We start from the raw sequence: 17,486 nt of genomic DNA on the forward strand, positions 1-17,486 counted from the left end.
CCGCATCTGTGGAAGACAGCTTATCAGTTTTTGGGGTAACCACAGGCTCCCAGCGCTGTAGCGACTCACAGCGAAACCAAATCTGAGATGATCGTGGTCGCACTATAAGTGCTGTTGTCGATGGGTGATGTAAGGAACATTATAAATGAAGGAAAAAGTATTAGGGTGGCACGGTGGCACAGTGGTAACACTGCTGCCTCGCAGTTAGGAGACATGGGTTCGCTTCCCGTGTCCTCCCTGCGTGGAGTTTGCATGTTCTCCCCGTGTCTGCGTGGGTTTCCTCCCACAGTCCAAAGACATGCCGGTTAGGTAGTTTGGTGATTCTAAATTGGCCCTAGTGTGTGCTTGGTGTATTTGTGTGTGTCCTGCAGTGGGTTGGCACCCTGCCCAGGACTGGTTCCTGCCTTGTGCCCTGTGTTGGCTGGGATTGGCTCCAGCAGACCCCTGTGTTTGGATTCAGCGGGTTGGAAAATGGATGGATGGATGAAAAAATGCAGACAGAGGTCATTTATCTGTTCTCATCCTCTTAGATCTGAGTGCTGCATTTGACACCATTGATCATAATATTCTTAGAAATCGCCTTAGTCAATGGGTGGGCCTCTCGGGCAGTGTCTTAAATTGGTTTGAATCCTACCTGGCAGGTAGAAAATTCTTTGTGAGTTGTGGTAATCACATCTCAAAGACACATGATATCCGATATGGTGTTCCACAAGGCTCTATGCTGGGTCTGCTGCTTTTCTCAATCTACATGCTTCCGTTAGGTCAGATTATCTCAGGTTACAAAGTGAGCTACCACAGCTATGCTGATGACACACAGTTGTACTTATCAATAGCACCTGATGACACCGACTCTTTCGATACACTAACACAATGTCTTACTGGTATTTCTGAATGGATGAATAGTAATTTTCTCAAACTAAATAAAGAGAAAACTGAAATTTTGGTAATTGGCAATAATGGATTCAGCGAGGTTATCAGAAATAAACTTAATGCACTAGGATTAAAAGTTAAGACGGAAGTAAAAATTTAGGGGTAACCGTTGACTGTAATCTGAATTTTAAATCGCATATTCATCAGACCACTAGGACAGCATTTTTTCACTTAAGAAACATAGCTAAAGTTAGACCTCTTATATCATTGAAAGATGCTGAGAAATTAATTCACGCTTTTGTTTTCAGTAGACTAGATTACTGTAACGCACTCCTCTCAGGACTACCCAAAAAAGACATAAATCATTTGCAACAAGTGCAGAATGCAGCTGCTAGAATCCTAACTGGGAAAAGAAAATCCGAACACATTTCTCCAGTTTTGATGTTGCTACACTGGTTGCCTGTGTCATTCAGGATTGACTTTAAAATACTGCTTATGGTTTATAAAGCCTTAAATAATCTCGCTCCATCTTATATATCGGAATGCCTGACACGTTATATTCCAAATCGTAACCTTAGATCTTCAAATGAGTGTCTCCTTATAATTCCAAAAGCTAAACTTAAAAGAAGTGGTGAGGCGGCCTTCTGCTGTTATGCACCCAAAATCTGGAATAGCCTGCCAATAGGAATTCGCCAGGCAAATACAGTAGAGCACTTTAAAACACTGCTGAAAACACATTACTTTAAAATGGCCTTTTTATAACTTCACTTTAACTTAATACTGATACTCTGTATGTTCAATTCTTCATAATAACTATTCATGGTGGCTCTAAAATCCGTACTGACCCCTACTCTCTTCTGTTTCTTTTTCCGGTTTCTTTGTGGTGGCAGCCTGCGCCACCACCACCTACTCAAAGCATCATGATGCACCAACATTGATGGACTGAAAGCCAGAAGTCTACGTGACCATCATCATCAGGTCCTTCGATGAAAACGCTAAATACAAAGAGGACTGTTTGATTTATGTTAGGTAGATTGCCCAGAGGGGACTGGGCGGTCTCTTGGTCTGGAACCCCTACAGATTTTATTTTTTCTCCAGCCTTTTGAGTTTTTTTGTTTTTTCTGTCCACCCTGGCCATCGGACCTTACTCTTATTCTATGTTAATTAATGTTGACTTATGTTTATCTTTTATTGTGTCTTCTATTTCTCTATTCATTTTGTAAAGCACTTTGAGCTACATTTTTTTGTATGAATATGTGCTATATAAATAAATGTTTGATTGATTGTTTGAAAAGTATTACTTGCTACAACCCTGCCTGATTGCTGTGCCTGTGTATAGAAGAGTTGTAAATCTTGCTACAATAAATAATCATGCTGTTCCTGTTTCAAGCTGAATGAAAGATGGTTTTGCTAAAGGACTGAGACTCAGTCTCGTGTTTTGAGGTGCAAGACAGGGACGCACGCGTTACAGTATATGACATACTGACTTGAACCCATGCAAGAAAAAAATGTAACCTCCTTTTCATGTAGAATGGAGATAATGTTTATGACAGAACTGGAGCCTATGGTGACATGAGTGTTGGACAACGGCAAACAATACCAAACACATCCATGAAAGCACTTCAGGTTATTCATGTCGCATAATCCACATGTCAAGTCACCAGTTAAAAGCTCGCAACACACAAATTGCATACAATATTTGCTGAAATATTGTCAGATAAATGCCTCAGGAACATGAAAATAGTCCACAAACAGGATCGTGCTTTTTAATTTAATCATTTTTCTTGCCCATAACTACAAACCACATGAGATAAGTACCTAATAAAAATTAATTTTTTTGGATGGAGTAGTTATTTAATTTGCAACAGGCAGTTTTAGACTACATTCCCTTAGTGTATCTGAAAAAGCTCGCATCATCAGGATCGACTACTTTGCAGTTATTTTTAAATCCCTAAAATTCAGTCATGTTTTTTTATCAATTAATCTAACGTTAGTCCTGTGTACAACAAACCACAATGTAATATAACTATTAATTTCTTAACAGGTGGAATACTTGCTAGTGTATTAAACATTTTGTTTTTGTTTTTCTTAGATTTTTACTACAAATAGACCAATCTACGTGCTCAAATTTACAAAGTGGCGACTAAGTAAAAATACAGGTTTTATTACAGTATGCAGAGGGCTTGATTGTATTTACTGTGTTAAAACTTGTTGAGCTACAATATTTATCTGTTGTAGATGCCACATAAGCTGGGTGGGCATCCCGGCCAGGAGAGGGACCAGACCTGGAAAGAAGGACCGGAAAGGGTGGTCAGACAGCCCATTAAAAAGAGAAGAAATTTCTGGAGATTTTTTATTCCCCCAACACGTTAGATGGCAGCAGCCGTGGAGGTCAGTGCACATGAAGAAGCCAGCAGGGCATGCCGGGAAATGTAGTCTGGCAGAGCAACCCAGCTGGGGTCACTGGGTACCATGAGAGGGTGCTGTAGGGAAACAACCTCTCTATTATGGACTTCCATACGACCCAGAAGTGCTTTCATTGGGCAGTTGCCCTGGCACTGGAAGTACTCCCGGGTCTGTAGTAAAAGAGACCACACTCCCTTATTCCAGCGAATCGTAGCTGTGAGGTAGTGGAGCAACGCTTGAGTAGAGGAGGGTAGTGTGGTAAGGTGGAAAGAGAGATATTGTGAGAGGAAGACCTGTATTTGCTTGTGCTTGTGTCACATTTGGAGGTATTTAAAATAAAAATACCTCCGCATTGGGGTTTGGGGATCACCGACGCCCTGGGTTTATCACAACTGGCATAGTCAGCGGGATTTTCTGGCCATCTGAGCTCACCAGAGCCCTGGGTTTATCACATTGTATATATATAAAATCCAACATCTGTCTGCTTTTCATGAGAGAACTACTTAACGGACTTTGATTGGGTTTTTTTCCATAATTTGCTTGCATATTCCAGTTGATTTTGCGACTTCACTCATCGCGCTAAGTGTCATAGTTTGCTTGCAGAAGCGATGTATTCGTGCTAATCCGAGGCTGTGGGCCAAGGGGAGGGGGAAGCTTGACATCAAGAGTGGGGAGCTGGGTGGGGCCCTCCTCTCTCACGTGCCGGCCTCCATTCAAGTACGTCTACCTACCTCTTGCCACATTTTGGAGTGTACCTTGCCACCGCTTAGATAGCGATACCTGTTTGTTTATTAATTTTTAAAGTTTGTCCTGTTTCACTACTACGCAGGGGACAGCTAGTAAAATATAAATTAAAACAGAAAGTGCAGGGTCCCAGAATACATTTGTCTTTTACCTAAAAAACTGCAGACTGCCTAATTACTATTTTTTTTTTTTTTCCTGAAATGAATTGCAATGAACTTTAAAGGATCTAACTAATATACCAAGGAATTTGTAGGACACTTGAAAATAATTTATCTTTAACACACACGCCATCTTAACAGCATAACAGGCCCTAAGGCAAAGTAGTATGCTGGGGACCATGTTTTGATAGCAAAACAGAAACATACATAGGCATCAGAAACATTGTGGGCCCCTATGCTCTTGGGGTTATGACCAGTGCCCATTGTACCCATATGTTAAGATGGCCCTGCAAAGAAGATCAACTGAAAAAGATGAAATCTGTATGCCCATATGACACCCAGTACCCACCCTCAAAGCCACCCCCCAGAGCCTATCAGCAGAATTAAAATCAAAAAATGCTTAAATAAAGAGGAGGAAAATAAGTAGGTAACAACAGCATCAGGAACACATCTAAGTGTGCTACAACTATGATGTCAATAGTCATCAAATAATAAAGGTTTAATTTTTGAAAATGAGGTAGACCAGTTCTCAATGGATTCTAAGGAGAAAGCATTTTATCTAACTACAGTTGTATTCCTTATTCCTTTTGATCAGTAGTTGAATATTCTGTCTTTTTGTACGAAAAGTTTATAACATTAATGATTGTGTCTTGTTATCCAAGCAATGTAGTTTAAAATGATCACACAGTTTACAAATTGTAAAGGAAACAGAGACAATATAAGCCTCATGTGCACCTTTAACATAAATAGTGAATTGAGGGACAAGAGAGTGGAGACAGGAAAAAGTAAAGTCAGAGACCGAGACATGTCAGAAACACACAGACAAATCATTTCATCTGGATGTCAAAGAGCACAACTTATTCAGCACACCAATTGCTAAATCAAAAAAGTGTTCAGAACAACATCCACCTTTGACATTGTTACTTTTCACTAAGCTTTCTATTATACTTTCTTCTACAAGTATTATTATACTTAAATAAATACAATATTGCTTTTAAATCTTATACTTTATCTTTATACTTAGAGTGATTGAAATAATAAAGTAAACATTAGGGCAAATGGTGTAGGGGAGATTGCCATTTGCTTTGACCTACAGAATTATCAGGCTGAGGGGGAGCACCACGTGTGGTAGAAGCAGAAACTTGTTGGCTGGTAAGTAGCATACTGTATAACCTAAAGCTTATATGAGTACAGGAAAGTTATGTAGAAGTTTGTCTTGTTGTGCAGAAAGAACCACCAGCAACTCAACATCAGCAAGACCAAAGAGCTGATGATGGATTCCAGTATGCCAAGGAGTCTCTGAGAAAAGTCACAATCCGGGGGAGGACATTGAAGTGGTGCAGAGCTACATAAACAACAAACTGGACTGGTCTGACAACACAGTGGTGCTGTACAAGAAGGGCCAGAGCAGACTGCACTTCCTAAGGAGAATCAGATCTTTTGATGTATGCAGCAAATTGCTGGAAATGTTCTAACAGTCCATAGTAGCCAGTGTGGTGTTCTATGCTGTGGTCTCCTTAGGAAGCAACTTGAGTTCAAAAGATCCACAATGCCTGAACACATTTATCAGGAAAGCCTACTCCATCACAAGGAGAACCCTGGGCAAACTGGAAGCTGTTGTGGAAAAGAGAATAGTGGCAAAATTCCCTTACATCCCCTCCAGGAGGTGCTCTCTTGAAGCACTTTTAGCCACACACTCATTCTATCATAGTGTGCTAAGAAGCTCCCTGGGGGTCTTTTCTGCTCATTGCTATCAGGCAATTCAATGCTTCTTCCTGACGTACTCTTTAACTTAATTTTGAAAATTCTGCACAATGTAAATTTATCTATTTATTTAATTAACTTACTTATTTATCGATCATTTGATTGATTGGTTGGCTGTATTAAATGTCCTGTTAGTTAATTTCCATGGTTTTATGCTTGGTTGCTGTATGAATGTGAATTTCCAATTTGATTTAATAAAGTTATCTAATCTAATCTAATTTAATCGAAAATAATGAGCATTCATATGTAACAAACATTGTATGTTGTTAGTGCTGAAGATAGTGAGTTCCTATGTGGAGTACAAGGAAGTGACTGGTAGCACATGCATCACTCATACAGTACTTACAAGAAAAAATGTAAATTGAATGACTTTTTTTTACTTTGGTTATATTCTTGAATAAAAGTGCATGTGTTTATTTGATACTAGCAAAATACCCGCGCTTCGCAGCGGAGAAGTACTGTGTTAAAGAAGTAATGAAAAAGAAAAGGAAACATTTTGAAAATAACGTAACATGATTGTCAATGTAATTGTTTTGTCACTGTTGTGAGTGATGAGTGTTGCTGTCATATATATATATATATATATATATATATATATATATATACTGTATATATACACACATATAAACATATATATATATATACATATCCATACATATATACATATACATATATATACATATATACATATATATATACACATATCTACATATAGGCACATACATATACATACACACATACATACATACACACACATATATATATAGACAAATACATATATACTGTAGATTCATACACACACATATTTAAACATATATATACATACATATCTACATATGCACACACATATATATATATATATATATACATATATACATACACTCTTTGGGGTGCGAGCAACTGTTGCATGGGGTGCCAGAATCCATCAAGGAAGAAAAATCAAAAACATTATTTGTACAAAATCTTAATTTATCTATCCATTCCTAAATAATTAAATGGGCAGGCTATTTCGTATCAGTGCAATACGCTGCTTGTTAAAACGGATGACTCCCGCTCTTACGTGCAAGCATATTATGAACTATCGTTATCTGTTCAAGTTCTATTTAAATTTTAAATAGAAGGAATTTTTATTTAGTCGACAGAAATGTCTTTGGTAGGAATGTAAGTTAAATGTAGGCATCATTGCATACATTTTTCTTCACCATAGAAATGTAAAGAGTAAATTCGCCTTACATTCCAACCAAAGATATTTGTGTTGACTAAATAGAACTTGAAAAGATATATTTTTTCGAATATGATCGCACAATTCAGATCGAGTTGACGCGCACTACATCGAGCTCACGTGCTATTGTAGTTTCGCCTGCGTGCCTCAATAAGTCACCCTCCCCTCGCTCTTACTTTTTTACTGTTCATCTAATGATTACACTGAGTATGGCTTTACCAAAACAAACAATCATTGATGACGAATAAAGTATCCATTATTCATAAAGCTTCAATTGGTGATCTGTCTTTCTGTGTTAACCGCATATTTTTTCATACGTCTCAAACCAAGGGGATGAGAGGGTAAAATGAATCGGGAAGCGCTGATATATATGTATGTGTGTGTATATATATGTATGTATATATATATATATTGAAATAGTTTTACTGTGAAATAATGCAAAGAGTACGTGACACGCGTTTCGCCCTAATTTTGGGGTCATCAGGGGTACATACTCAGTGCCTCTTCTATTGTGCCACGGTGTGTGCTTTGTCTATTTGAGAGAATGTAGATCGGGGTATGTATATATATATATATATATATATATATATATATATATATATATATATAGTGTATATATACTCGCGCTTCACAGCGGAGAAGTAGTGTGTTAAAGAAGTTATGAAAAAGAAAAGGGAACATTTTAAAAATAATGTAACATGATTGTCAATATACAGTAACTGTTTTGTGAGTGTTATGAGTGTTGCTGTCATCAAGGATTTGATTATCATTATTTCTTTAAATCAGGTTCGTATTTGTAGGATGTGTTGTGTTCAAGTTACATTCCGTGTTTGTCAGTCGTTGTAAAGATAACAGGTTTCATTCATCGATTTGTTTCTTACTGCATCAATAAACAGCTCGTCTTCCTCTTTATCTGAGACGTGACACACTGCATGCAGGTTTTTTTTTTTACACTGTCTTCCTTTAGTGGGACATTGACTTTTTCCACCGTGTGCTTTGTTTCTGCAGTAGTTGCACTTATGAATATGCTTGTATGTGTCTGACACTTCATATTTTTTTGCTGCCTTCTCAATTGTGTAATTCGTTTTTTTTTCAGCACTCTTTGGAACTGTTGCTTTTTGTCTGTGCACTGCGTCAGTTCACGTGAGCCGCTCGGTGTACATGCATAATAGACGTCTGCTCGATGGCCATGGGAGGTGCCATCGAGCAGACATCTATTATAGTATATGGACGAAAATTAGGTTCCAGTTATGACCATTATGCGTAGAATTTCGAAATGAAACCTGCCCAACTTTTGTAAGTAAGCTGTAAGAAATGAGCCTGCCAAATTTCAGCCTTCTACCTACATGGGAAGTTGAAGAATTAGTGGTGAGTGAGTGAGTCAGTGAGTGAGTGACTGAGGGCTTTGCCTTTTATTAGTATAGATTTAGACTAAAGTCTTCACACATTATACACTTCATGTCATTAGTAGTATAACATGGAAAACGTTTCTATTTTAGGTATGTGTTCAGCATTTCTTGCCTCGCATTTCCTTTCATCCTACACTTGCACACTAACACACATGAAATATATGTATTCCAAATAACTATATATTATTTATCCTATACAACTCTAGACACCTCACACCCAGATAAACTCACTTGAGCTGTGAGAATTTTGAGAATGAATTCAACTCTGTCTCTGGGATGGGATAGCAGGCTGCTTGTTGCTTGTGCTGATCACCACATTTACAAAATAAAAGATGCTGATGGAGAGGTGCGAAGGAATGTAAGGTGGCCCAAGAGTACAAGTTTTTTTGTAGGCTTCAGGGATTCTAGTGTTAATAAAGGCTGAATCTCATAATATTGAGGGTGTTCTGTTTGAAAATGACATATATAAAGTATTCAACAATGTGTGTATAATCACAGGATGCAGATCTATACTCATTAACTGTGTTGGCTTGAACAATTGACATATTTGGTAAGTTTTGCAGCTATTTCTCCATACCCCATAGACTTCAAAGTAAATAGCCATTGAGGGCAAGATGTTTTTTTTTAATTTGTAGAAATCAATTACCTTTGCAACACATTTTCTTATGGCAAATGCATATAAAGTATGTTTGTGAAGAAATAACTTTGACTTGAAAAACACCAAACTTATCCACCTACTATAAAAAGGATAATATCTGGTGTGCTTTTCATTGATTTGAAAATCCAGTAGGTAAAATAAATTCTTTGAAAGAGAGAATACAAGAGACTAACAAGTAACCAGGACTGCTATTCACAGTTTGGAATTGGAATTTGAATATTAATTTTTATAAGGTTTTCTCTGAAAACTTCAATAAAAATATGTCTCAAAAAAACAAGTGACTGCTAAAAAAGCAGAGATTCTAGAGATCATTTCTGTAAAAGATTAAGTCTTCTTCAACTTAACTAGAAGTCAGATGCTTAAGAAGATACCAGATCATAAAAAATCTAACATCCTTTTTTACTTTCTCGTATACGAAGTACAGGGAAAGTATTGTAATTGTCCAAAAATTCAATGTTGAGATTTTGATGAATCTCAACATTTTAGACCTCCCTGACTTCCACGTATATGAAGTATAGGGAAAGTATTGGAATTCTCCAAAAATTCCATTTCGAGAATTTGATGAATCGCAACGTTTTAGACCTCCCTGAGTCCAAAAATACCATTGTTGGAATTATGTCTGTGTGTGTGTGTGTATAAACATGATAACTTGAGTATGCTTTTACTTAGGTCAACCAAATTTTGCATACAAGTATTAGGTACAAAACGTAGATTTCTACCAATGTTTGGGCTATCTCTGCTAACCTGAAGTGGTACTTAACCTTTTATTCATGCAGCTGCAGAGTCAGATTTATTCAATTTTACTTTTATATTAATTGTTCAATACATTATTGATTTGATTTGATTTTGATGGTTCTTTAATGTAAATAATATAAAAATATATTCATGCCTTGCAGTTTACTCCTCAAATATCCATTCCCATATCTGAGTATATGGGAAAGTCTAGGGGAGAGCACTCCCGATTTATTTTCTTAATGGTAGTCCTTTAGGACTGTGGCACAGTCCTTCAGAAGATTTTGTTCAGAAAAAGTAAATGCAGCAGTTGCAGCTTCAGTTGATCCACCAAAAGGCAATAATTTCTATAGCATCAATTGTAGGAAATACATCTGCAAGACAATTTAGGAAAACCTCAAAATGAAAGTTAGCAATGGATCTGTACTCCCTTTGGAAAAGGACTTCCCGGGTAGTACAAAGAATGGTGCCCACTGATGACACAGAAGTCTAGCTCACAATATAATAAAGAACATATGCATTGTATATACTGATATTTGCAGAGTGAGCAGGCATATGACATTATTTCTAAGAAGAAAAATCCTCATAGCTCACCACAGAACTGCACAACACAATGACCACTGATTTTAGAGACTGTGGTCCCCGGCCGGGGCTGGAGCCCAGGAGGACGAGTGGAGGGCTTGTGCCTACTCCAGACTGAGAGGGGGCGTCCGTCCTGATTATGCGGGAGGCCTCGGGTAGAGGGCTTGGAAGCCCAGCCCTGTAGGGACCCATGGCCACCGCCAGGCGGCGCCCCAGTGCCTGATTATCCCGGGGGGAAGACGACAGGGGACACCCAGGTGGCTTCCGGGTGCGCAGCTGGCACTTCCGCCACACAGGGGTGTGTCCAAGGGAGATTGCCGGGAAGCAGCTGGAGCCCATCCGGGTTCCTATAAAAGGGGCCACCTTCCTCCAGTCATGGGTGGAAGTCGGGTAGAAGAGGACGGAGCTGGAGTGAGGACTGGAGGCAGCCAGGAGAAAGAGAGGCACAGGACTGTGTGGCCTGGACATTCGGGGAATCGGTGCTTGAAGCACTGGGGTTTGTGACTGCACTAATTTGTAAATATTGTACAAATAAACGTGTGTTGGGTGGAACTATGTTGTCCGTCTGTGTGTGTCCGGGCCAGCGTTCACAAGAGTTATGTGTTGATATAGTGGTAGGGCTAGAAACACAACTATTCTTTGACTAGTAGTGTTGCCAAAAATGTCACTATATTAAAGTACCCATCATTTCACAACACCACACTTATAGAGGATCTAAAGCCAAACATCTACTTCTATTAGTGGTAGATACTGAGACAGAGGGCTAATAGAAGACCAGGGAACTGATTGGATTGAAAAAGACCACAGCTCAGCTGATCTGACACTTGTGCTGTTTCCACACAGCAATGACCTGAATATCACATCATATGCAACAGCTTGGTGGTTTGTCATTAATGATTCAGGTTTGTCACGAGTGATGTTTCAAGTTTCTGGAAACCTTGTAGGGACTTAAAAGAGTTAAAAATCTATTTGTAGTAATGCCAATACAAAGCCTTATTACGATACAGAGAGGCGTAGCCATGCTGTGCTGTATTTCATTCTTTCAGTCACAATCCTTAAGTCAGATTTTGCTGCAGGTCCTAAATTAATCACTAGCTGTGTTAAATAACTTTTGATTGCTCTCTGTAACACTTGAAAATACGACTTTTAATTTTCCATATGGAAGGTACAGCTGTGTCACAGACTGCAGACAAGCTGGAAAATTGCATTCGATTAACTCCTCTGCATCCCTGATTCCCATCTGAATGAGAAAAATCATTAAAACCAAACTTGCACTTCCTCCATTTTAAGTGAGTAATGCTCCCACACACAGCAAATATTATAAGACCTTCACTTTTATTGCAGAATGCCTTTTAATACTGCAGTGTTTAAACTAAAAACTCCCATGTCCAGTTTTTAATAAAAATAATCCTTAAATCAATATATCGTCCTCTCTGTCTATCACTGAAATGTCACTGAAGGACGGAAGTGGTCCTTTAACAAATGTTTTACTTAGATTATGGCCCCATACCCTCAGATCATTTCTCAGTTAAATTGAAAAATTTAACTGAGTTCCCCATGGACACATTATGCCTATTAAATATTCAATTTTTAAGATTATAATTGTTACAAGAATAATTTCATCCTTTCAAGAAGAACACCATACGAAAGCCTTTGCATTTTTCTTTCCTGAGTTCAAGAAACAACATGTCACTTTTCATATGGAAAGCAAATGCCTGCTTTAAAAGGTGTACAAAAAGCTTAACAGTACATCACCTTTCTAGAAAGAATGCTCCTTCTTCTCAGTTCATGATCAGTTTTCTAGTGTATGTAATCATACGAGGCATTTCCTCTTTAAAACACAGTCCGTTACTGTTCTCTGATTAATATCCACCCATCCATCACATTTTTTTAACCTCCTTGCTCCATTACAGGGTTACAGTTAAAATGGTTTGAAATGAGGTGGAATGATTTTTATTTAATTTAGTTAACAGTTGTTAACTTCAGTTTGGAGAGCTTCAGATCTTAACCTGGGCTAAGAAATGATGAAATTTCAGAAAGAAGCAAGTAAGAATTCCAACCAACCACCAACCGTTTTCTAACCCGCTGAATCCGAATACAGGGTCACGGGGGTCTGCTGGAGCCAATCCCAGCCAACACAGGGCACAAGGCAGGAACCAATCCTGGGCAGGGTGCCAACCCACCACAGAAGTAAGAATTCATTCCTGTTAAAAAAAAGTTTCATGTCATTGTTTTACGAAAATTAATTTGATAGATGGATGAAAGAATAATTGAAACTTTTTGGCCAGGAAATGTATAACATATACAATATATAGCTTTGTACATTATATCTAACAGCAGCAGCAAACAATATAGAGCAAAGTACTCAATAATTACTTAAAAGTACTATAAGAATATGCAGGATTGCTCCTTACTCAATAAATACATAAACTACTATAACAATGTGTACAATTGCACCCATGCCTAATTCTCTGTGCTGTAAGTTGTTAAAAGAAAATGTAATTAAGTGTGGATGGTAGTGGTTGGAGGTCTTTGGGTAGCATAACGGAATCCATGACTGACAAGAGGGAAGCATACTAATGACATTTTTCTTACGCTGAGTACTGTTTTTATGATGGCAATCATGGAGTGTGGTCTTTGATTACATTTCTTCATTGTTTCCTGGATTTCGATGCTCATGAGTCTTAACTGAGTGCAGCTACAGGCATAAAATGCTTTAGGCCCCTTGAACAACAGGTTTATGTTTTGACAGAGCTGCTCTTAATAAGGTTAATTGTACAGCTGTAAATAAATGTTTAGGTACCCCAGGCAAATTGTATATTTCATTGAATCTGTAAGTGAAAAGAAGTTAAGACAATCTGTGCAGAGTAAACAAAGATAAATGTACAATATGTCGGCATTATCACAGGCCTAACAGCTCGGTGCTCCCATAGAGGTGAGAGTTCACACAGTGCTACCCTTAATGCTGTCATCCCTGTAGGACAAGCTATATGGTGGGGCTGCAGTGTAGCACATTTACCTGTACGACATGCCTGGTATTACAAGCCTAGGTTGGTGTGTAGATTAGGATTAGGCGACTTTAAAAAGGTATAACAATTTCTGCTTTATTATCAGCATGCCCATTATCCAAAGAACAATAAAAAACAGGCAGATTTTGTGGAAGAATAATTTTAGGGTAACATAGCATTCATCTTAAAGAAATAGCATAAAGGGTTAATAAATGTCGGAAACGAGATAAAGACCAACAACAAAATGTACACTGAAATATAAGATTTGGTTTAGGAAAAATACTGAGATGGTCAAGTAAATAAAGACTGTACCAGAAGAAAGGTTGATGTAATATACAAAATGTACTGAAGGATGACTAAGAGATGACTAAGAAATCAGCAGATGTCCTATACCCTAGAATGACCAGTTGTTATATGCACAGAAATTTCAGGGTGGTGTCTCATCTCCAAAGGTATAAGAAGAACCAGAATCTTTATATATAATACGCTATCGGGGCTGTTTGTTTGTCTGTTCTGGATTTTAAATCACCTGTTGCTTGCAAACCATTTGCACTATTGACCTGAAATTAGGTACACATATACTACGTGACCTCTACTACACGGTTTCAGGGTGATGATTGACCTCCAAGGCTATTCCTCTTTTTATTTTTACTTTATTTTATTGTAGAATCAACTCTCGGCAGCAGCCAGCATGGTGGCCGTGTGGTGCATGCCTACGGGGACTGTTCTCATCACTTCCACCTTCGCCATCACTTCCCCTACCTCTTCATATCTTACATCATTCTTGAGGCAGAAAAGACTTAAGTGTCAGCTTGAGTGAAAGATTAAAGAAAACGTCCTAAGTAATTGCAACACAAACACTGACTTAATGAGGTTTAACACGAAATGATACAAACGAAAAAAGAGAAAAAAACGGGCTGCTAGGGTGGAGAAAAGAAGAGCTGCTCAGGAAGAAGCAAGCGCATCAACCTCTAAGCAAACGAACAGTGAAAGAGGATGAAAACTATGGTTTTCGCTGCATATTATCGTGCAGTGTGCCATTACTGGTAGACTTTTATTCTATATAAATATTTGGGTGTAAACCAAAAAACCAACCAGAGTAAATGTATGCATTGATTGACATTGTATGTACATTCAGTAGCTTATAAAATGAACCTCTATCCTTTGTTTCTCTGACCTTTCTGACCATGCTGATACGCTGTAACGGACTGCTTTTGAAGAATGCTCCCTCCAAGTCATTTTGCTGAGGAGTAATTACAGCCTGATTACTGAATTGTCCTGTTAGAGGATGCTTCTTTCTTTAATAAGATGTTACAGTAAATTTCGACCACAATTGTCATACACAGAAATGGCAAGATAACTAGGAAAAATGCACAGGACAAAATCAAGATTCAAAAAACAGGTCAAAGCTCTAGGATACAATGAGAGCTAAAAATACTGGTTAATAAAAAAGCACAACGCACACAATGCTAAAACAACACTGGCCCCTGAGATCCCCTTTAATTCCCCTGTCACTATCACACTGTGACTGGTATATATACAAATTAGCACATTTTTGGCATGTGTTTTGGATGATTTTATGGGTTCCTACCATGTAGAATCTGTTTTTGAGGTTGAATTTGCTAATATGATTTGAAAATGTGTTATCAAATTCTCACTCCGTCTCTTTGTTTATGTGACACAGTAGTCACATTAATTATGTCACCAATTATGGCAGCAATCACATTTATCACTATCTGGAGTGGTTAGTTTATTTACCAAGTAAATCCTAGTAGCAGGTCTTTTTTATGTTTTTTTGATCTCTTTTTTAAATTAGACTTCTGATTCTCATTTTGCGCTCATGTTTTGCCTGCCTGACTACAATTTTTATTTTTTGCTTGACTTTACCACATTTTCATTATATTCCACATAATTAGCGTTACATAGCAAGCGGCATGCTAGTAGTGGCTAAGATGCCCCAGCCAGTTCTTCACATGTACATTTTAATTCACAGCTGCTATTTCTTTGATAGACTGTAAATGGCTGTTGCAGGAGTAACTTGTGGCCAGTACTGATATTAATAGATAGAGTGCTGGATTAAGTGGACTGATTTCCTCAAACGAGCTTTATCTTGCATTATAAAGATATGTACTCATGCTTACCTATTCTTTATCATTTTAAGAAATATTTTTAAATACCATCTTAAGCCTGATGGGTTTTAATGTGATGTCTTGTTTTGTCAATAATAATTCTGCTTCCAAATCAAATTTTATTCATGGAACGATAAAAGGTGAATTGCTCTTAACTATTCTGAATGAGAATACATTAATTTTAAAATGAAGCTAATGGATGGGTAGATCATTCATTTAGATTAGAAAGAGTAGAGAAAAATCACCACAGGTGCCACAGCACATCTTACCTGGCAATTTTGTCTGTACAAGACATTGTAATGAGTTGTTCTCCCTGTAACACGCCATCCCATGTTTGAAACAGACTCCTGGATCGCACTGGAAGGGTTCCTTCTCCTGACTCTATCTTTGTCCGAAGATGACTATGAAATTTCTTCACAATGTGCTTATTGCTATGCACTGCGATAAAGAAAAAGCAATGGTGCTTCTTAGTATAAAGACATCAGTTTCAAAAATAATTGTCTTGCCTCACTTCTGCAACTTTCAAAACATAAGTTTGTCATCGTCCCTTAAAATATTGTTATAATTAAATGTAGAAAAGCTGATTCAAGTGATGCTATCCCAAAGAGGAAAGTTTATTACATTGTTACAAGGAAATTCTCAGTTATCATACTTGAGTTTAGTACTGACAGTCTGCTTTTATTTAGACAGCAATCAGTCTATTTAGAGACCCAGCCTGTAAATACATCATTTACCGCCCAAAACTTAACATGGTTACAATGTGTGCAATGTTGTTAGGGTTTTCTACTAGCTTAGCCTAGGATTCAGAGGGGTTTAAACAAAAAGCTCTTCTAGGCTGAAACAGAGCTGAAAGCCCTCGGTTAATTATGTCACTCAAGTTCATCATCTCAGATGGCAACATCAAACGGCATGTCTTTTATTCAATGCCAAGAAATCCGAAGTTAAAGATAAAAGTGAAACCAAAGCATTACCTATAATTGGGAACAAGTAATATACATTGCTATAAAGAGAAAATTGGATGGACTATCATTAATAATAATTCTCTAAGCCTAAATATTCTGCATACGAGACAGTCCTGGCAAGGCTTAACACTACATACATAACTATCTTACTTATAAGATAGTACAATAGACCTAAGTAACTTACTGGATTTAATTCCACTACTACAAGAAAATAAAACTCAACATAACCGGACAAAGAAAAAGCAAACTTAACCAAATGTCTAATAGTCACAGCAAGAAACATGTAAAACATCTTCACTGACACACTTGCTGGATGTCTTTTCTTCTTTATATAGTCAAAATGTACAATGAAAGATATACATAGAGAAAGAGAGAAAAAACAGCGTATCTCACAGTTGGCTGTGATTTCATATGGAGAGTTGATGCGTGCATCTCCACAAGGCGAGCTGCTCATGTACATATGGAACTGGATGTTTTCCCTCAGTTTGTATCCGCCCTCCTTACGCTTGATGAAGATGGATTGTTCCCAGTCCTCTCCCTGCTTGCTGCAGGCAAACAAGAACAGAGAAAACATACATCAGGATGACTTGTGGAGCCAAGACGAGTGGGGTCGGTGCACACTAAGATGTGCAATTCTTCTCTTGGTTTCTCCAATGTTGCCTGATACAGATGTTCTGCGCTTTGTTATTTATTAAATAAGACACATTTTAAACTCATTTTATATTGGCATTAATGAATTTCACTTCGCAGTGAAGATTCAGGGAATATCACAAATTACACGAAAAACTCAGTTTTTGTTCAAACAACTGCAAAATTCATAACACTTGTAAAACAGAAAACAT

General features: G+C 37.8%; 1 protein-coding gene across 1 annotated transcript in view; it reads right to left on the reverse strand.

Moving 5' to 3' along the window:
* The window catches only part of adarb2 (adenosine deaminase RNA specific B2 (inactive)), a 788,873-nt gene that overhangs the window by 83,004 nt on the left and 688,383 nt on the right, over nucleotides 1–17,486 (reverse strand). Inside the window, exons 6-7 of the mRNA XM_039753536.1 lie at nucleotides 17,038–17,189; nucleotides 15,952–16,120 (exon numbers count right to left, since the gene is read on the reverse strand). Of these exons, the coding sequence (XP_039609470.1) occupies nucleotides 15,952–16,120; nucleotides 17,038–17,189 (321 nt within the window). The remainder of the gene's footprint in view (nucleotides 1–15,951; nucleotides 16,121–17,037; nucleotides 17,190–17,486) is intronic.

The sequence above is a fragment of the Polypterus senegalus genome, chromosome 5 (genome assembly GCF_016835505.1).
Source record: "Polypterus senegalus isolate Bchr_013 chromosome 5, ASM1683550v1, whole genome shotgun sequence".
Classification (NCBI taxonomy): Eukaryota; Metazoa; Chordata; class Cladistia; order Polypteriformes; family Polypteridae; genus Polypterus; species Polypterus senegalus.